The sequence below is a fragment of the Neofelis nebulosa genome, chromosome 2, assembly GCF_028018385.1.
Source record: "Neofelis nebulosa isolate mNeoNeb1 chromosome 2, mNeoNeb1.pri, whole genome shotgun sequence".
Taxonomy (NCBI): Eukaryota; Metazoa; Chordata; class Mammalia; order Carnivora; family Felidae; genus Neofelis; species Neofelis nebulosa.
The window spans coordinates 172,532,918-172,554,434 of record NC_080783.1 but is presented as its reverse complement, the minus strand read 5'-3'; the positions used below and the strand labels follow the sequence as shown (position 1 = coordinate 172,554,434).

General features: G+C 39.5%; 1 protein-coding gene and 1 long non-coding RNA gene across 5 annotated transcripts in view; one reads left to right on the top strand and one right to left on the bottom strand.

The window, feature by feature from the left end:
- Window positions 1–21,517, bottom strand: part of LOC131504650 (uncharacterized) — a 67,836-nt gene that overhangs the window by 44,159 nt on the left and 2,160 nt on the right. The gene's annotated exons all lie outside the window — the stretch shown is intronic.
- Window positions 20,655–21,517, top strand: part of NFIA (nuclear factor I A) — a 576,975-nt gene continuing 576,112 nt past the window's right edge. The window contains exon 1 of one of the 4 annotated variants that reach the window (XM_058717200.1): window positions 20,655–20,772. In XM_058717200.1, coding sequence (XP_058573183.1) covers window positions 20,677–20,772 — 96 coding nt within the window. In that variant the 5' untranslated portion in view covers window positions 20,655–20,676. The remainder of the gene's footprint in view (window positions 20,773–21,517) is intronic. The other 3 variants (XM_058717202.1, XM_058717201.1, XM_058717199.1) reach the window with 3 other exon arrangements.

Here is a 21,517-nt window from a genome sequence, read left to right as displayed (position 1 = left end):
GATATCAAAAATAACAGGATTGAATTATTGTATATGTCTGAAAGTTCTACTTACTAGTGGTTGAGGTTTGTTGAGTGATAAGGTAAAAGCATACATAATTTATAAATTACTATATACTAATTCCACAAAGTTTATTCTTCTTTCTTTGTTTTGGCAAAATCTTTAGTTATGCGATCATGATTAAGATTGTCACATAACCTTTATTCTTTAGTAGTAATGCAAAATGATGCACTCATTCCTGGGCCACTGCTGTTCCCACTTTTTTTTTTTATTTCAATTTGGAACATATCTCACTCTTTACAGGCAGCAGCAACTGGAATTGTCAACAAAAGTATTAGACGAATACTTAGATTTATAAAGATTTGTGAATTTTAGGTATAATCAAACACAGTAATGGGATTACATGTGACAAAATATCAAAGAAAACTTTACATACTTTTAATTTCATTGTGTAAATTATCACATCATCTTCACCATTTTTACTTAATTTTTTTTTTATTATTGAAGTGTAATTGACACACCGTGTTATAATGGTTTCAGGCTTACAACACAGGGATTTGACAATTCTGTATATTACTTAATGCTCACCATGATAAATATAGTTACCATCTGTCACCATACAACATTATTTCAATTTTATTGACTATATTGCCTATGTTGTACTTTTCATCTCCATGACTTATTTATTTTATAACTTGAAGTTTGTACTTCTTAAGCCCCTTTATTTATTTTTTACCATTTTTAAAACAATACCTAAACCCATAAAGTAAGGTAAAAATGAATGTCACATTTCATAAATATTACTTCTAGACCTACCTATATACAATATTAAGACTAATAGGAATTTTGGGGCACCTGGCTGGCTCAGTCAGTTGAGCATCCGACTTCGGTTCAGGTCATGATCTCACAGTTTGTGGGTTCAAGCCCTGCATCTGGCTCTGTGCTGACAGCTCAGAGCCTGGAGCTTGCTTTGGATTCTGTGTCTCCCTCTCTCTCTGCCCCTGCCCTGCTCTCTCTCTCTCTCTCTCTCAAAAATAAAAAAATAAACATTTAAAAAAAGAGTAATATGAATTTTAACTATTACAAAATGTTCTCCATCTGCCACAAATAACTCTTCTGGAACCCCACTAGAAGACAGAGATGCAAGAAAAGGGATCCTCTACACCTCTAGGAAGTGACTGTTTATTGAGCAAGAATCTATCACATTTGAGCTATCTGAAAAGAATTGACAAGTTGACTAATTTGTCATTCCTTCATCTGAGAGCGTCTGCTGGTCAAATATTCCCCCACAGACATCTCTACAGAAAAAGTAATGATCAACAAAATGAAAAAAAAGACATACAGATGGGAGAAAACATTTTCATTTTTATTTTTTTTAATGTTTTATTTATTTTTTGAGAAAGAGAACATAAGCGGGAAAGGGTCAGAAAGAGAGAGGGACAGAGGATCTGAAGCAGGTGCTTCACTAACAGGCGGACAGCAGTGAGCCCAATGTGGGGGCTCGAACTCACAAACCACAAGATCATGACCTAAGCTGAGTCAGACGCTCAACAGACTGAGCCACCCAGGCACCCCTGGAGAAAACATTTTCAAAGCACACATTTGATATAGGGTTAATACACAAAGTATAAAAGGAATTTATACAATTCAATAGCAAAAACAAAACAAAACAAAACAAAACCCTAAATAATCCATTTTAAAACAGGACAGAGTATCTAAATAGGCATTTTCCAGAGAAGATATTTAAATGGCAAAAAGTACATAAAAAGGCACTCTATGTTACTAATCATTGGGGAAATGCAAATCAAAACCACAATGAGATATCACCTCAAACCTGTTAGGATGGCTACTATCAAAAAGATAGAAGACAACAAGAGCTGATGAGAATGTAGAAAAAAAACGAACCGCTGTATACTGTTTAGATTGGAAATGGGTACAGCCACTATGGAAAACAGTATGAAAGTTCATCAAAAAATTAAAAATAGGGTGCCTGGGTGGCTCAGTCAGTTAAGTGTCTAACTCTTGATTTTGGCTCAGGTCATGGTCTCATGATTCATGGGTTCCAACCCCACACTGGGCTCCACACTAACAGTGCAGAGCCTGCTTGGGATTCTCTTTCTCTCTTTCTGTCTCTATTTACTCTTCCCCCCACTTGTGTGCATGCCTTCTCTCTGAAAATAAATAAATAAACTTCAAAAAATTGAAAAAGAACTACCATATTACCCATCAATTTCACTTCTGGGTATATATCTAAAGAAAACAAAATCACCATCCCAAAAGGATATCTGAAACCCCATGTCCATTACAGAGTTATTTACAATAGCCAAGATATGGAAGTATATATCAATGAATGAATAGATAAAGAAGATATGAGAGATATAGGTATAAATATAGAGATAGATAATAGATAGATGGAGAGAGACAGAGAGAGAGAGAGAGAGATACCAGGGTGCCTGGGTGGCTCAGTCGGATAAGCATCTGACTTTGGCTCAGGTCATGATCTCACAGTTTGTGAGTTCGAGCCCAGTGTCAGGCTCTGTGCTGACAGCTCTGAGCCTGCAGCTTGCTTTGGATTCTGTGTCTCCTTCTCTCTCTCTGCCCCTCCCCCACTTGTACTCTGTCTCTGTCTCTCAAAAATAAATAAATGTAAAAAAAAAACTTAAAAAAAAGTTATATGTAAATTTTATATCAGTAAAACTGGGAAAAAATAAATACTCCCCACATTCTCAAGTGGAGATTATCTGAGATATTGCAATGGCACAAACCACAAGTCTTTAAAGAGGACATACAACAAGAGATGTAAAGGAGTTTTTCTTTGAGGTCTGAAAGGTATTATTCATGATAGTAGATATATAGAATTAAAGTGAGTTGTGCGTGTCAGTCTTCAACAATAGATCCTGAGCTACAGAGGTGTTCTTGAATAAATCTGTTGTGCTTGTCATATGTGCAGCCCTCCAAAGCAAAGCTCAGTGAGGGGGTCCCTATGACTTAGGTCTACAGGTAGCACTAAATCTAATCATGAACCCTCAGAGGTGACTGGCTAGACAATATTGGGGGAGAGGGTACTTCAGTGGAAGGATTATAGAAATGAGAAGGGGGCCAGAGGTAGGAGAATCACAGGTTAGGAGGTGTGTGCCTTTGCACATGAGTTACGGTATGAGCAAGCTTTCATTTCTCACATGAGAAAGCAACATCAGCAAGATGGCAGAATAGAAAGTGCCAGACTTCATTTCTTGACTTAGCAACAACATATATGATCCAAAAACCTTTACAAGAGCTCCAGAAATCAGTTAGGAAATCGCAATACCCCCAGGCTATCTCAAAGCCAAGAACAGTTATGTTGAAGTGGGTACGTAAAGCCATTTCATTGCAACCACATCTGCCTCTCCCAAGCCAGCAGAGTTTGCAAGTAAGATGAAAAGTCCAACTCACAGTTTCTCCCTTAGGAAGGAAAAAGAAGAGTGGAATGTATGTCCAATGTTTCAGCTTTTCACAGGGCTGCCTGAGGTGGAACTGGTTTCTGTCCTGCCTGATGTGGAAAGGTGATGGAGAACCAGCATACCTTGGATGCCTGGGGGCCTCAGGGAACAAAAGAGAGTTCAGCAGTCTATGAAACTCTGTGGGATTTGTAATACCACAGAAAGAAACCAGAACAGTTCACCATGATCAGAAGTAGGCACTCTTGTGGCATCTCCCTTGAGAAGGAAAGAAAAGAGTGAAATGTGGATCTAATGTTCCAGCTTTTCAGGGGGCTATTGGAAGGACTGATTTCTGTTTTGCCTTACTTAGAGTTCTTATGGAACTGCATACTTTGGATACCTGGGGACCACAGAGAACATTCAAAGAAGAATTAGCACCAATCCTCCTCAAACACTTCCAAAAAAATTGAAGAAGAGAGAACACTTCCAAACTCATTTTATGAGGCCAGCATTATTTTGATAGTGAAGACAGAGACATTATAAGAAAAGAAAACTACAAGCCAATATCCCTGTTGAATATAGATGCAAAACTCCTCTATAAAATACTAGCAATCCAAATTCAACAGTATCTTAAAAGGATAATGCACCAGGACCAAATGGGACTTATTCCTGGAATATAAGGATGATTCAACATACAAAAAAATCAATCAACATGACACAACACATTAATAAAACAAGGATAAAAATCACATGGTCATCTCAATAGGTAAAGAAAAGGCATTTGACAAAATTTAACATCCTTTCATAATAAAAAGACTCCATAAACTAAAAACGGAAACAAATGATCTCAGCATAAAAAAGACCATATGTGCAAAGTCTATAGTGAAAAACTCAACAGTGAAAAACAAAAAACTTTTCATCTAAGATGAGGAACAAGACAAGAATACCCAATCTCACCATTTCTATTTGACATGGTACTGGAAATCCTAGCCAGAGCAATTAGACAAGAAAAAGAAATAAAAGTCATCCAAATTAGGAAGAACGAAGTAAAATAATCTCTATTTGCAGATGAGATAATCTTATATGTAGAAAACCCTAAAGATTACACATACAAAAAAAAATCTGGGGGCGCCTAGGTGGCTCAGTGGGTTAAGCATCCGATTTTGGCTCAGGTCATGATCTCACAGTTTGTGAGTTCAAGCCCTGCGTTGGGCTCTGTGCTGCCAGATCGGAGCCTGGAGCCTGCTTCGGATTCTGTGTCTCCATCTCTCGGCCCCTCCCCTGCTCATGCTCTGTGTCTTTCTGTCTCTCAATAATAAATAAATGTTAAAATAAATACCTGTGAAACTAATAAACAAATTCAGCAAAGTTGCAGGATACAAAATCAACATACAAAAATTAGTTGTGTGTTTATATATTAACAACAACCTGAAAATGAAATTAAGAAAACAATCCCATTTACAATAGCATTAATAAGAATAAAATACTTAGTAACAAATGTAACTAAGGAAGTGAACAACTTATACACTGCAAACTATGAAGTATTGCTGAAAGAAATTAAAGGAGACATAAATAAATGGAAAGAGATCCCAAGTTCATAAATTGGAGGTTTAATATTGTTTAAATATCCATACTACCCAAAGCAATCTATAGATTCAATGCAAGCCCTATAAAAATCCCAACGGTATTGTTTTCTACAAAATTAGGACAAGCAATGCTAGAATTCATATGAAACCACAAAAGATCCCAAATAGCCAAAATATTCTTGAGAAAGCAGAACAAAACTTGAGGCTTCACATGTTTTCACTTCAAAACATATTACAAAGCTACAGTAATCAAAACAGTATGGTACTGGCATAAGGACAGACATGTAGACCAGTGAACAGAACAGAGATCTAGGAAATAAACCCTTGCCTATAGGGTCAAATGGTCTTTGACAAAGATGCCAAAACTATATAATGGGAAAAGGATAGTCTCTTCAACAAATGGTGCTGGGATAACTGGACGTCTAAATGCAGAAGAATGGAACGGGACTCTTACCTGACATCATGCACAAAAATCAACTGCAAATGTATCGAACACTTAAATGTGTGACCTGACACTATAAAACTCCTAAAAGAAAACATGGGGGAATAACAGTGGTCTTGGCAATGAGTTCTTGGACACCAAAGCACAGACAACAAAAGCTTAAATAGACAAGTGGGACTACATCAAACCCAAAAGCGTTTTATGCAGGAAGGAAAACAATCAACAGAGTGAAAAGGCAATTTACAGAATAGGAGAAAATATTTTCAAGCCATACATCTTATAAGAGATTAATATCTAAAATAGATCTAATTATACCATACCACTTAATGACAAAAAACAAGTAACCTCATTAAAAAAAATGGACAAACGACATGAATAGACAAGGACCTATCAATGACAGACAGGTATATGAAAAGATGTTCATAATCACTAATCATCAGAGAAATGAAAATCAAAACCACACCAAAATATCACTTCACACCTTTAGGATGGCCATTATTAAAAAACACACAACATAAAGGGGGGGGAAACATAAAATAACAAGTTCTGGTGCAGATGTGGAGAAATTGGAACACTTGCACCCTGTTGGTAGGAATTTAAAGTGACACAGAAAACAGAACTGCTGTAGAAAACAGAACGGAGTTGCCGCCCAAAACTAAAAATAGGATCCAGCAATCCTACTTCTGAATACCCAACAAAAGAATTAAAATCAGGATCTTGAAAAGATATTTGCACTCCCAAGTTCATTGCAGCAATATTCATAAGAGCCAAGAAGTGTCAACAACCTAAAAGTCCATCAACAGATGAAAGGATAGAGAAAGTAGAAGATATACATGAAATGAAATATTAGTCAACCCTTAAAAAGAAAGAAATCTCATCATATGTTACAACATGGATGAAACTTGGAGGCATAGGCTAAGTGAAATAAGCCAGTCACAGAAAGATAAATACTGCATGATCCCACTTATGTGAATGATCTAAAGTAGTCCAACTCTTAGAAGCAGAAAGTAAACTGGTGGTTGTCAAGGGCTGTGGGAAGGAGAAATGGGAAGTTGTTATTCAATGAGAATAGAGTTTCACATGCAAAATGAAAAAGTTCTAGAGATCTGCTATACGATGAGGTGCATATAGTTCACAATACTGTATACTTAAAAACTGTTGAGAATAGAGATTTCATGTTATAGGTTTTCTTACCACAATAAAAAAAAATTATAAGAGACATGAACAGCAGCTACACTCTGTAAGCAATGATCTAGACAATATAGTTTGCCCAGTACAGTGGTTTTGAAACTTTACTTAACATTGGAATCATTCTTCACTTAAATTTTTCCAGTAAACTCGATAAAGAAGCTATAAAAGCAGAAGTACTTGTATTGAGCTGTGTTGGAGGAGAAGAATCCAGATTTCAGAGAGCACACACTGTCACTGAGACCTCTCACTGCCTCTCAGCCCGGTCACCAAGAACCCCTGATATAGTCTTAGCTCTCCTCATTTTATAAAGAATCAGTGGCCCCAAGACAAAAAGGGACTCACCCCAGAGTATGCAGTGAGTTAGTGGCATGGCCCTGGCTAGAATCCACATCTCCCGGTTCCTAGCTTGGTGTTCTTTGCATTCTCATTAAGCTTCTGGAGACTAAGCTGGAAAATATCCAACTAACCATAAGAGACAACAGAGATAAAGGGTCATGCAGTGGGGTGTGGAGGAAGGGGGACATTTTTAAGACTAAACACCAGTCAGTGGATTTCCAACTTCAACAGTGTTTTTAAGGCCTATTTGCTTTCATTATAGAAATAATATCCATTTTTTAAAGAAGATTTTGAAGCTGCAGAGAATCAGGAAAAGGAGAAAATATATAATCCCCCCAATTATATACAGAGCCATTAACACCTGGATGTGTTTTCTTTCCGTCTTTTCTTTCCAAATAGATCATTGAGCTTTCACTGAACTGTGTTCATATTGTATGTCCAATTTCATACCCTGCTTTATTTACACTATAATAGCATAAGCATTTTCCATTTGTAAACATTTTCTTTCATGGTTACATAATATGCTTTAAAGTGGTTGTGCCATTCAGACCATTTAAAAATTTTTTTTCACTATTTCAGATAATGTTAAAATGAACATATGTCTCTACATATTACAGTCAATCCGTGTTTAGGATGGAGTACCAGGGTAAAATTATGGCATTAAAGATTTAAAGATTTTTTTAAAGTTTTTTGGCAAATTGATCCATATCATTTATAATATACATCTTCTTATTTTTTGCACAATTACACATTGTTTTAGAATTCCAGAAATAGAAAGTATGGATAAATAATAATCATAACAATATTCGCCATCATTCCCTCAGCCCGCAGGGAGAAACTACTCATCATCCTGGCACATTCCTTCCCTACCCTTTAAAAAAATAAATACATATACACACATGCTTACAAAACTGAAACAATCGCATGGCTTTAGTTTTTGGTAGAAGAGTTTGTGAGCATATTCTCATGTCAATAAATAATACCTGAAAACCAAAAAGATTTTCTTTATTAAACATAACATTTAATCCCCATCACATAGCCAAACTCTGTCTCATTTGTCATACCCATCTCCCCATAGCCATGTAACAGACAGATTACATGCAGAACCACTCCTAATAGGACAATCCTCAGGGAGTAATCTTGGCTGCAATTCTCATGGGAAGTCTGAGAAATTAACCCTAGATGGACCCAAGGCAGTAGCCATAGCAATTGGCAATTCTGCAGAGCTCAGCTCAGAATGATGCTCCAATGTGCCAGCCACAGGCACGGCTATGGGCCCTGAAATGTGGGTCCCTGGTTTTTAACAAGAGATTTTTTCCAAAAGCACAGTGGTAGAGACAGAAACTTTGGCATCAGACCACTCCAGGTTCAAGTTAGGACTCTGCCTCCTACTGGCTGTGTGGCTTGGATTAACTTAATTGCTCTAAACCCTGGTCTCCTCATCTGCAAAGCTGAGTGACGAGAGTTGCTACCTCATACGTCTGATGATGATCAGATAAAACAATGCACATAAAGTACTTAGCAACAGGTCATAGCAGGCTCTCAATCAATTTCAGCTATAATTATTTGAGGAGTTCTGGCAATTCACAGCTTTCTCTTCTCACTCACAAATCTGACTTTCTCTTTCCCCATTTATCTATTAACAGAAAATATTTTTTAACTGATAATCCCCAAAGCAGTAGTTCGGCAATGAATATGGCAGTTCACGATGTTTCATATTTATCTTATTACAAATTCTATTAATATCTTCCAATGGCTGAAACTGTCATTAACTATTTTCAAGAAATAATTTTATTCAAGCATTTCCAAGTCTCACGAGCTTTACACAGCAATATCTCCTTCAACTGTCACAAGCCTGTGAAGTATTATCATTACCATTTTTCAAATAAGCAAACTGGCATATAGACAGTTCAAGAAATTCGCTCAAGGTCACATCACTAGAAGTTGAAGACTCAGGTTTGAATCCAAGTTTGCTGGACTACAAGCCCTAAGCCCCAACCAGGGGTTGGAGGGGATCAGGAAATCTTTTTCTGTAAAGGGCCAGATCGTAAATATTTTAGGTCTTTCCAGCTTTATGGTCTACACTGTAACTACTTCACTCTGCAACTCTAGTGTGAAAGCAGCCATAAGCAACATGCAACCAAATGTGCATGCCCTATGCCCAAGAAAACTTGATTTTGGACACTGAAATTTGAATTTCATATCACTTTATATGTCCCACTATGTTATTCTTCTTTTCATCTCTTTCCAAATATTTAAAAGGTAAGAATTATTCTTAGCTTGGGGGCCATAGAAAAACAGATGGTGAACTGTAGATACATCTACAGAGAATGTGAAGGTCAGGTAATGTGAGACTCTCCGGGCACACTAGGCTATTTTCTGCTCACCAGTCCCCCCCCCCCCGCCCCCCCGCCCCGCTCCGTTTTTGCTGTGTTATACTTTTGAACTACAAACCTCTTACCACCATCCTCCTTCTCAACATCTGCATTTGTCTGCCATACTTTTTCATTCTTCAAGCCAAACTGCACTGTCCTTCTCACAGGGAATGCAACCAACCCATCCTTACCACCGGCCCTGTATTAAGTTTGGTGCCCTTTTTCTGTTCTCCCTTAGCACCCTGTAGGTTCCCATCATAATGACCATCACACTGGATTGGCATGGCTTGCCTGCCTGCTTTAAGGGCAAGTGCTGTGAAAGCAGATTCCCGTCTTGATTATAACTGAGCCTGCTTAGTAACTAGCACAGTGTTTGGAATATAAGAGGAGTTCAATAAATGTTGGAAGGAAGGACAAGAGGTGGAAGGAAAGGAGGGAGGGGAGAGAAACCAATGAAAGAAGTTCTCTACTGTAAATACAGGTTCTTCTGGACTGGAATGTGGAAAGGTGGAGAGTAGGGAAAGAGCCTACCCCAAATCATTAGAAGAGACATGCAAGGAAAATTGCCCAAAGTGCATGTGGAAATCCTATTTCTGCTTCTGATGAGGGACAGCCCATGATCCCCTCTGGTAGTATCTGCCCATTGTGAGGGGACAGTGAAGAACAAGGCAGAAATAAGTCTCTTGGATTTCTCCCATAAAGGTCCAGGGAAAAGGTACCAACTAAGAGATTCTGTGTGCCCCCACAGACTCCCAAGTCATGTACATCATGTTCTCTGCCAGTAGAGTGTAGAGATGGTAATGTCTCAAAAATCAAGATGGCTTATTCTAAATATCTTATATTCTTATATATATGTTTAAATGCTATAGCAAATGAAAGAGTCCAATTGAAGGTATAAAGGAAACAGAAATTAAGGAGTCAGGATTAGATGGGGGTGTAGATAGCCAAAAGCCTTCTTTCAGCTCTAAACAAATTTGCTCTTTTTAAAAGATCGTGGGAGCTTAGATTTGTTCTCCAAAGCTCTCCTTTGAAGCAAAGAATTTCATCACCCCATACCATTAATGCTTCAGATTTGGGGGTATTTTTCTTTCCTTTCTTAACAGGTGCTCTATGGGAGAGCTTCTTTGAGATGAAAATATAGGGACTAAGAAACACCAATTTCTCACTCCACTACTGCCTTTATGCCACACTCCAAACCTCTCTTTTATTCATTCCCACTGAACTCTTGTATATGCCAAGGAATGTATCTGCCACTGGACAACTGGAGAAAAAGCCAAGAAATGCCTTGTCCTCATTGCTTTGGCTTTCTTTCCCTGCCCCCTATTGTTCTTCAATGAGAAGGGGTGCTCCTGGATGTACTATGTAGATTCTGCTCAAATAGGAAATGAAGTCTTCTCCTGGAAATTTGGGAAACTAATAGAGCTATGGACTGGGACCCATAAATTCTAGGCCCAAGTCTGCCACTAGCTTGGCAAGTGTTTTTAAGCAAGACATTTGACTTCTCCGAGCACCAATGGATCCTCTGGCATACATCTAGAGGCACTCCAGCTATCGGGAACATTGGAGCCTGACAGCTGTCAGCTGAAAACCCTCTGGAATTTGTTTTTGGCTGAAAGATCCATCTAGCCCAAAGTCTCTTCTTTTTGCCCAAGATGGTTCATATTCAATAACTGGTCAGTGATTGCAAGAGTACAGAGGCTAGGATGCAGAGAAAGGAGAAAACTTTTGCACCGTTGGTGGGAATGCAAGCTGGTGCAGCCACTCTGGAAAACGGTATGGAGGTTCCTCATAAAATTAAAAATAGAACTACCCTACAACTCAGCAATCGCCCTGCTAGGTATTTATCCAAAGGATACAAAAATGCTGATTCGAAGGGGCACAGGCACCTCAATCTTTTTGGCAGCACTGTCAACAATAGCCAAATTATGGAAAGAGCTAAAATGTCCATCACCTGAGGAATGGATAAAGAAGATGTGATGGGGCACCTGGATGGCTCAGTTAATTAAGAAGATGTGATATATAGGGGCACCTGGGGGGCTCAGTCGGTTGAGCATCTGACTTCAGGTCATGTCATGATCTCTGGCAGTTTGTGAGTACAAGTCCCACGTGGGGCTCTGGGCTGACAGTTCAGAGCCTGGAGCCCTCTTTCTGCCCCTCTCCTGGTTGCACTGTCTCTTTCTCTCTCTCTCTCAAAAATAAACTTAAAAAATTTTTTTAAAAAGAAGTTGTGAGATATATATATATATATATATATATATGCAATGAAATATTACTAGGTGATTGAAAAAATGAAATCTTGCCATTTGTAGCAATGTAGCTGGAACCAGAGTGTATTATGCTTAGCAAAATAAGTCAGGCAGAGAAAGACAAATACCATATGATTTCACTCATATGCAGAATTTAAGAAATACAACAGATGAACATAAGGGAAGGGAAGGAAAAATGAGATAAAAACAGGGAGGCAACCATAAGAGACTCTTAAATACAGAGAAAAAAACTGAGGGTTGCTGGAGGGAGGTTGGTGGGGGGATGGGATGAATGGGTGCTGGGCATTAAGGAGGGCATTCATTGGGATGAGCCCTGGGTATCATATGTAAGTGATGAATCACTGGGTTCTACTCCTGAAACCAATACTACACTCTATGTTAACTAACTTGAATTTAAATAAATACATTTAAGGGGTGCGTAGGTGGCTCAGTCAATTAGGCATCCGACTTCAGCTCAGGTCATGACCTCACAGTTTGTTCGAGCCCCGTGTCAGGCTCTGTGACAGCTCAGAGCCTGGAGCCTGCTTCAGATTCTGTGTCTCACTCTCTCTCTGACCCTCCCCTACTCACACTCTGTCTCTGTCTGTCTCTCGAGAATAAATAAACATTTAAAAAATTAAATAAATAAATTTAAAATAAAAATAATAAACCTTAAAAAAATAAACCTTATATCTCAAAGGCGTGGCCCCATGCCCAATTTGGAACAGTTCTGCAGGGCCATTCCAGCATCTGGGCTCCCTACAGAATTACCTAGACCTCTGTTGGGACTGCATGGATTTTTAGCTCCTCCTTCTTTTACTTCCATGTAGGTACTGATCCTGACTGCCACCCCAGTAAAATCCTTGCATACACATCTCCACAAGTCTCACACAAGACTCGAAGTTGGTTTTGGAGGAACCTACCTGGGACACCGGTCCCTAGTTTTCCCATTGATCCAGTAAGAGGGCTTTGCAAGATGCTTCCATTTCTGTCCGTAAACGTGAGTAAAGCACAAGATGCAACTGCCAGGTGTATAATATAATCAGCAGAGGCAGCCACAGCTGGGTCTCATGTATATCTGAATCCAACTGATTACAGAATTCAGGACATCAGCTCTTCAAACATTATGAAACTAGTGATACAGTGACAGAGACACTGAATATTTGGATCTCTGGGTTGGAGGTCTCAAAACTAGCTGGGTAATTCCCGGTAATTCTCTCAGTTGGGCTTCATTTTCTTAATCTACAAAATAAGAAGCTTTGTCATAGTCCCTCTGCCTCCTCACGTTAAATGAATTTATGTGATCTTTGGTTTGAAAAGAAAAAAAAGTTAATTTTTGGAGAAATCAGCCTCAATCAGTCTTTCATTCACCAGGAGCCAAAAGTGTATATTAGGTGCCTAATTATTCATGGCTCTTTCCGGTGCCGCCTGTAAGCCCCACCCTCTGAAATCTGTGGTCTGGTGCTGAGTGACGTGGCTAGGGAGCCACAACGCAGGCAGCCTCCTTGGATCCACTATGCTACTCATCCACAAATGAGAAATCTGCTGGAAGACCACTCTGTAATTTATAAGGCTCTAGAGGATTCCCAGAATAACTACAGGGAAACAGAAACTAACCTGTATTGAGCACCTGCTCAGTGATAAGTTTCTATCACTGACTTTGGCCCTTTTACATATGTTGGTTCATTTAATTCAGACAACACTCCCTGGATGATGGCCACTGCCATTGCCATCTCCATTTTACAGACAAGCCTCCAGAGGGCATGTGACAATGCAGAGTCCTGCATCGAATGTGGAAGAAGCAAGGCCAGACTACCACCATGGTTCCGTCACACTGTAACGGAAGTGCCCAAGAGCTCTTTGAGTGCAGGTCCCCTGTCTTTCTTACTTGTATCCTGAGCAGCCGGCACAGTGGCCAGCATGAGTTACTAGATGGCGTGTTTACCACATTAGTTCATTAAAACCTCCTGACTTCTCTCCTTGCTATTTCTATTACACTATCATACAATCAGCCTTGCTAATTCACCTCCAGATTTTTCCAAAAAATGATCAACCTTGAGAAAGACAGACAACCAACACCAAATAACAACGATGTAACTTATTATAGTCTCCCAAGTTATATGGTGACACCAGTCACTTGGCCCCTCCGGGAATTAATAGCTGGGTAACTAGCCACAGCACTGTCTACTTGCATGAGGTTGGCTCACTTGGGCCCGCCAAGCAAGGGCTCCCATTGATTATTCCTAAAAACCCGTTCCATTCTGAAAGCCGTTACCTTTTAAGATGTCTTAAATACATCCGCCTTGTCATGTTTAACCATGCCCACAAAAAGCATCCTAAAGATATTCGATCATTCAATTAGACTAAATGAGGCCAATGTATAAGCTGCTGCCTCAGAGGTTATCATGCTTAACAAAACATACTTTATAAACCCCATGGAGGCCGTAATTAAATTTACAAGCATCCTGACACACAACTTTAACAGAAGATGCCTGAATGTTGTGCACGCGTGTGTATGTGGGTGTGTGTTTCGCGAGTGCATGTGCGCATTTTAAGGTCCTGTTCCATAAGGATTATAGCTCCCCTGCTGTTTGGAAAAGATAATTTCACTTGTAACACTAATAACTTGAGCAGGGGAGAAGCTGGCCTGGTGAATGGAATGCACTTCACTGCACATCTTGGCTCAGCTAGAAATCGGAAACAGATGGTCCTTGCGGCTGGTTTCCCACTCGAGCCCGCTCACTGCCAGCCTGTGGTCTTCGGTGGGCCGCTGCTGGCAGTCTGTGACTTGAACATAGTAGGACAGTGGCAAAAGAAATCAAATCTTTTTCAATGAGCAGCAAGTTATAATGAAATTTGACAGATCTGACATTCTATACCCAACATCTAGTTAGAATATATTAACCTTTTAGTTTTCTTAAGCGCCTTGCGTGGAAGTTGTGAATATACTTATTAGAGGGTTGTGTTCTATGCCGTTTTCCCTGTCTTTTTTTTTTTTCTCTTTTAACAGGGGGCAGAGGGTTTAGTCCAATCTTGGATGGCAGCTGGTTAACAGAAAATGCAGAGAAAGGAAAAGTCAAAGAATGTCTAAATGGAAATGAAGTACAACTGCCACTAGAAGAAAACTCTTTCTTTGCAGGGCATGGAGGGTGAGTTTCCGCTGAAAAAAATTATCAGTATTTTTTTGAGAAAAAAAAAAATATATATGCTAGTTCAAAAATCTGGGCAATCTCTGGGCATATCATGGAAACGGATGGGGCTGTCTGGACCCCCTGGCATTTTCTTCAATTCTGCCCTTTTCAGCTTCGTAGCGTTTCCTTTTGCCATACGGTGAGAAAACCATGCCAGGTGACTTGGGACACCGGTTTCTTAAAGTCACCACGCTCGTGCCCAATAATGACGTGTGCCTGTTCTGAAGACTTTGCTACTGTCCTCACAAAGGGATAAATCTGCCACCAAAGACCTTGGCATTTTCCTGGGCTTCGGAGGAACTAGATTATCTATCCTTTTGTGCACATTCTTCCCCTTATTCCAAAGGTTACATCTGAGTACACACTCATTTCGAGGCTGGACACTGATGTCCTGAATACCATTTTAGGATTTTTCACCTGGTGAAGGTTAGAGAAAAGACTGAGGTATTAACAGTAGATAATCCTTCTTCAATACAGGCTTAAAAAAAAAAAAAAGTCTCAAATGCCTATTGCTCTAAACCAAACTTCTCTACAGTTTCAGCAAAACTGTACATTTCTAATTTCATGATTTCCAAGAGCCTGGAGATTCAAAGCTGTACATATGTGTTAAGCCCAGCATCCAACTCTACAAAAGAAATTTTTAAAAATCTTCTGAGAGCTACCTAATCAGAGTATGAAAGCCCTTTTAGACATATAGACATACGGTTGAATCTTGGCTCTTCCTGCTCAGTATGTGTCATTAGGCAAGACTCTTACTTTTGGACCCTGACCTGCAAATTGAAAATAGTAATATGAATTTCCTAGGGTTGTTGTGAGGTTAAGTGACTTATCATACCCAAAAGCACCTTAAAAATACCTGGCATATAGCAGGTGCTAAGTCCTATTATTTCCCCTCTTTCATGGTTTAAGAGGCAATACCAGGGGCGCCTGGGGGGCTCAGTCAGTTGAGCCTCTGACTTCGGCTCAGGTCATGATCTCGTGGTTCATGAGTTTGAGCCCCACATCAGGCTCGCTGCTGTCAGCTTGTCAGTGTGGAGCCCACTTCGGATCTTCTGTCCCCCTCTCTCTGTCTCCCCCCAGCTTGCACTCTTCCCAAAATAAATAAATATTTAAAAAAGAGAGAGAGAGAGGCAACACCAGAGTGGTAAATTTTTTCCAGAGTCATAATTCTTAGGCTTGAATCCTTCCATCTCTAACTCCAGGACCCCAAACAAGTTGCTTCAACTTTTGGAGCCTGTGTTTTTTATTTTTAAAATGGGGTTAATAATAGATCTTATATCATAAGGACGTATCCGCAAATAAAAAGATCTTAGAACAGCACCTCTCTTTAAGAGGAAGCACTCAATACATGTTAGCTATTATTATATGGTGCATTCCAAATCAAGTTACTCTTCTCCTAGAGTTTTAATTTTCCAATGGCTCTAGAAACTAAGCTTGAGAAAAAGGATAAAAAATCATTTTAGTTGCCTGTGTTGCAGAAGTTGCCATTAAGTGAGTTACAAATAAATGAATGAATGACATAGGTGCATTAAAGATAAAAAATGTAGTCAATTTATGTGAGTACCAATGAATGATACAGATATGGAAGCCAACGGGAATTCAAAGGTACTGGAGATCATTATGGACTGGCGTCTCAGAGAGGAAAGTTAACTTGCAAAGGCAGATGATGTCGTAGGAGGGAAAAACGTTTCAGCCAAGGTGAATGAAAAGGTGTAAGTTTGAGAAGAATTGCATAGAGGGTGTTAAGAGCTGCAGTGGAGCAAGACACAGATTATTAGACGATTAGATTACTGGACTGTTATTAGATTCTTAGATCAAAGAGAAGGGACCTAACCCAGCCTCACCAGATGGGATCAGAAGAGGCAAGACAGGATTGAACTCAACAGAGGACTCATATTAACAAAACATCGATAACAAAACAATACCGGTGCTTGAGCACTCATTATATACCAGGAATTATTGTCTTTATGAGTATTTTTGCTAAATAACTGTTTAATTTATATTTATATAATTATCATATTATATAATATTATATAAATATTACATCATATCATATTTATATATTATATAAATATTATATCATATTATATAAATATTATATATATGATTATCTTCATTTTCCTGTTAGGACACAGAGAATCAGAGAGGTTAAGTAAGCTGGGAGTGGTCACACAGTAACCCACTAAGCCAGGATATGGGCAATTGAACTTCAGAAAGTGTGCTCAGCCACTCTACTCCCCAGCCTCTGAAAAACATTAATATTTCGTTTCATGTTACCTTTTAGCAACACCTGACAGACTCAAACCCTTCCTTGGTATCATACATCTGTTGGCAGAGAAGTCTTTGAGGCCTTTATCCAAGTACTGCAGCAAAGATAGAGATGGGAATCCCGCATCCCCTCAGCTCTCCTGGGTTCTTCCCACTCATGAAAAGGGGGTAGCTGATTTGGGGAGCTTTGGCCACAAGAGCCAGGAAGAGTCTGGAAAGTAACTTGCCCTTTGCCAGAGGCCAATTTGCTATTAGAAAGCAATTCCCTTTCTAATGCTGCCCCACAGTCCCCAGACCGTATCCCTCGCACCTTGCTCACACCGTGTGGAATGCCCAGCGGTTAACCCACCCCTTGGCTTCATAGCTGGAGGATTCCCACTTCTTATAAAACACCTTCAAAGGAAGTAAGAAAGTCCAAATCCTGATGGGGTTACTTCTTGATGAGGGCCCTGGTGTTCTTTTTTTTTTTTTTTTTGCCTCAGACTCATTCACGTGCAGTGGGAAGAAGTATTCAAATGACAAGAGTTAAATTCAAAACATGTAGCCACTTTCTGTTATATTTTTTTTTTCCCTGACTGAAAGCAAACCATTTAGATGTTTGTTTCCAAAAAGGCATCTGTCAGCAATCAAAGGGGAAAAATGCATAAAGCAAATGCAATTGTTTGGAGTAGCATTTCCTGGATCATGTTAAATGCTTGAATTGCTCCCCATTATGCTCACCAAATAATTTTATTTCCCACAATAATTGCAATATTTAACATGTTTTATTTAATCTTGTTTTAAGGCTATTAACAACGGGCCACACTGTGAAAAGGCTGATTGCTGTATGAGAAAGGACAGCTTCCACCAGCCTCTTAGAGAACAATGATAAAGTTAAATGCACCTAATTGTTCTGGATTTAAAACACTATTATCCAATAATATTTCTCGTTTCTTTGTTCCAAACTACTATGCCATCTCCTGTAAAACCTTCCAGGGTATTCCATCATTCACAAAGTAAAATCTGGACTCCAGTTTACCTTATGCCCCATTCATTCATAAATAATGGGCGTGCACAGGGTGTTCTGAGTCTCAGAAATGCAGCCGCTCAGATAAGAGACACCTCGAACTTCAGAGGCTGCCGCGTGGCCGACTTAGAAATTGTAAGGCTGTGGGCCCACAAATCCAAAATGCCCCTGTGCCTTTATGCCCCCGGAGAATGCGGAGAAGACCCTAAAGCAAAGAAACTTTGGTTTGTCTGCTTTCCAGAGGCAAGTAGGAAAGGATGAAATGGAACAGGAGGCTGATTCAAATGCAGAAAGCTTCTCCACTTCTTTTCTTACTCCCTTTTACCCTTTTGTTTTGTTTTGTTTTGTTTCCAGTTTATGCTATTTTACATTTTATGGAGAATTTGCAGCATTTCTCCTTTGCTTTCTCTAAATGACAAACCGCAGAAAGACCAGGTCATTTTAATGACGCTGCAGTTACAGGAGGCAACAAATGTTTTGGCTGGCGAGCTCAGGGCAAGATCCTGGCGGAAGGTCCATTTGCTTGTGGACGCTGAAGGTAACTTAACATTGCCCGCACTGCTGCGGACTCTTTTTCTGGAAAGGGAGGTAATTCCAGAGTAATAAAGAATAGAATGTAAAGACGCTTCTAAGAGTGACGGCAATATCCGTATTTGATAATAATGCCCGATACCACCCTCTACCCCGCTATGATGAGAAAAAAATCCCATTACGCTGAGGGATGAGGAAGAAAAAAATGTCATATTTATTACACTTGTGGCTAATTCTGTAAAAGCAGTCTGTGCATCGTGTTGCAAATTATAAAACATTTCAGATGCAACTGGATAAAATTTACTTTACGGAAATTATTTTTGTCAAAGCAACTATCGACCTGATGCTAAAGAGCTAGCCTAACACCTACTGAGGAAGAGGTTACGAGTAGGAAAGCAAATGCCACCAAAGTTAACCTTTTGGGAACTTAAAATGTGTCCTGAATAAGTTTGTCTAAATATTATTCAGTTGGAAATGTGACTAGAAAAAAATCCACTGGATAGTTGGGCTGTAAATGCACAACTCTTTAAATAATCACAGTTCAATCGCCCTGAAAAATGCTTGAGATAAATTCCCTGAGGCTCCTGAGTGCCCATATAGGAGACTTGCAGTGCACAGAACTGTAATATCACTGCTGAGTTCTTGGGGATTGAGGAACCACTTATATCCATCCAGGGGGGAAAAAAGAAAAAATAGGATGTGTTCTGTACACTGCTCTTATAAAGGTATTTCTGCAGTTCCTAATTTCACACAGTTTGAAAGAATAAAATATAGCAAATACAAGGCATTCTCTCTACGTCTTCTCCCCTCTTGGTCCTTGAGTAAAATGACTGGAAATTCATTAGTTGCCTGGACTTCTCACTTAAAAAACAAAAAATTATTTTTATAGTCACTCTTATTGGTAGATCCGTGCTGTGGTTTATTTTTTCCTCTACAGAGAGGATGTGTGGTCAAAAACCCCTGTGAAGACAATCGCTTGATTACAGTAAGGAAATCAGATGTGATTTTCCCTGAATAAGGAAGTAGTCATGTCAAGTTTAGCCTGAATTGTGTTAAACTGAATTGATAATGACTGATCGCTTTATTTACAGAGAATCAAAAAGCTCAGAATTCATTAAAAAAAAATAGAACACCAAAAAGTAGAGATGGCAAGTAGCCTAGCCTAGGTTAGAACTTGTGAATATCAGTAATGTATTTCCTCACATTAAGACACACATCTAAATACAATGCCAGTGAAACCAAAAATCTAGGGACTCTGAACACTGTTGTCTCATGTTTATGTTCCTTCACAGCCAAATTAACTAATGAATTCTTTAAAAAAAAATAATAATAATAAGGTAAGGAAGGAGAAATATTTTTTCCCTGGAATTTTTTTTTTTTTCTCCTTGGAAAACCTGTTCAGCTGTTCCCAGATCTAGTTTTAGACTTTTCGCTTTGCTTCCAATGAGATGTGTAAGACAGGAAAACTGAACTAAACATTTTTTTTTAAATGCACAGCTCACGTTCTCGAGAAAAGTGGCTGTGAAAAACAGATACTGAATCAGACTTAAAGTCGAAGAGGGGGGGCAGTAAAAAAAAAAAAAAGCCCAAAACATCGCATGATAGTCTCTAAGCAGTTCCATCTGTCAAGCAGAAATTTTAGGCTAATAGCCTGTGGCGATCTCCCTCCGCAGTCCACTACCTGCCTTTGTCCTATTAAATCTCTTTATTCTCCTTAAAAAAAAAAAAAAGAAAGAAAGAAAGAAAGAAAAAAAAAGAGGGGGGATTGGTTGTTGGAAGGAAAGGAAAAACCTTGCAGACCAAAATCATCTGAGTGATGAAGCCCTAATTTTAACCGCCTCTCTTTGATGTGTAGCCGTGGGTCCTTGTTTTTAAAAAAGGAGAGAGAAGACAGTGCTAGGAGCAGAAGACTTTTCGTCTCCACTTCACCTTGCCACTGGGTCTGTGAGAGATTGGTTCATTGTCAAGGAGATTTTTTTTTTTACCCATGATTCCATATGGTATGGACCGGACTACATGTTGCCCCACATGCCACTGCAAATGTTTTCTCAATTAGGTGTCTTATCTCCCGTGAGTTAGCATCAGATGAAGCTTGCTGACAGCGTAATGGCAGGGAAAGCTTCCGACGGCTCCATCAAATGGCAACTCTGCTACGACATCTCGGCCAGAACTTGGTGGATGGTGAGTTGGCAGCCGGGCTGCTTTTTTTTTTTTTTTTTTTTTTTTCCCTTTTCTACTTTCCCTCCCTCTTTGACAAAATGTCCCAGACCTCACATTCATCAAATTCACATTTGATTTTTTTCACACTCTTCAGTGAGGCAGCCTCACACTGCTTCCTCTTGCCATCCTCTCCCTGCCACTCTGCGACTCGAGTTCCCAGCAATGCCTGCCCTGGTTTGCCATGGGACAGTGTTGGAGAGTTGGTGGGGCTTTTTTCTTTTCTTTTCTTTTTTTTATTTTTAAAGTAGCAGGAGCTTTAAGGTGGAGGTGGGTATTTTAGCCAAGTCGGTCTTGGGGTAAAAAAAAAAACAAAAAAAACAAAAAAACAAAAAAAAAATGAAACGCTTGTCCTGGCCCTCAGGTTTTGCTCCCTCTCTCTAGCTTCACATCCCCTTTACTTTTGTTTTCAGGGGATATGGGGTGCTTGGTTTTTCCTCGGCTGTGGTATTTTCTGAGGACGTGTGTTTGGACACTGGGGAGAAGCAAGCCCTGGGCGAATTCCTGTCCTGCCCCATTAACTGGATCCCCTGGAGTCACCTGTGAGAGAACTCTGGGTCCCCACTGCCTGTTTTCCATCTGGGGACCTATAGCTCTCATCTAACTTTTCCCCATTTGTTTATCTCAGAGCAGGTCTTAAGTCTCTTAGGACTCTAGCTCTGAGTGGGAAAGACCCCCACACGCTATCTTTTGGTGATTCTGGGTGCAA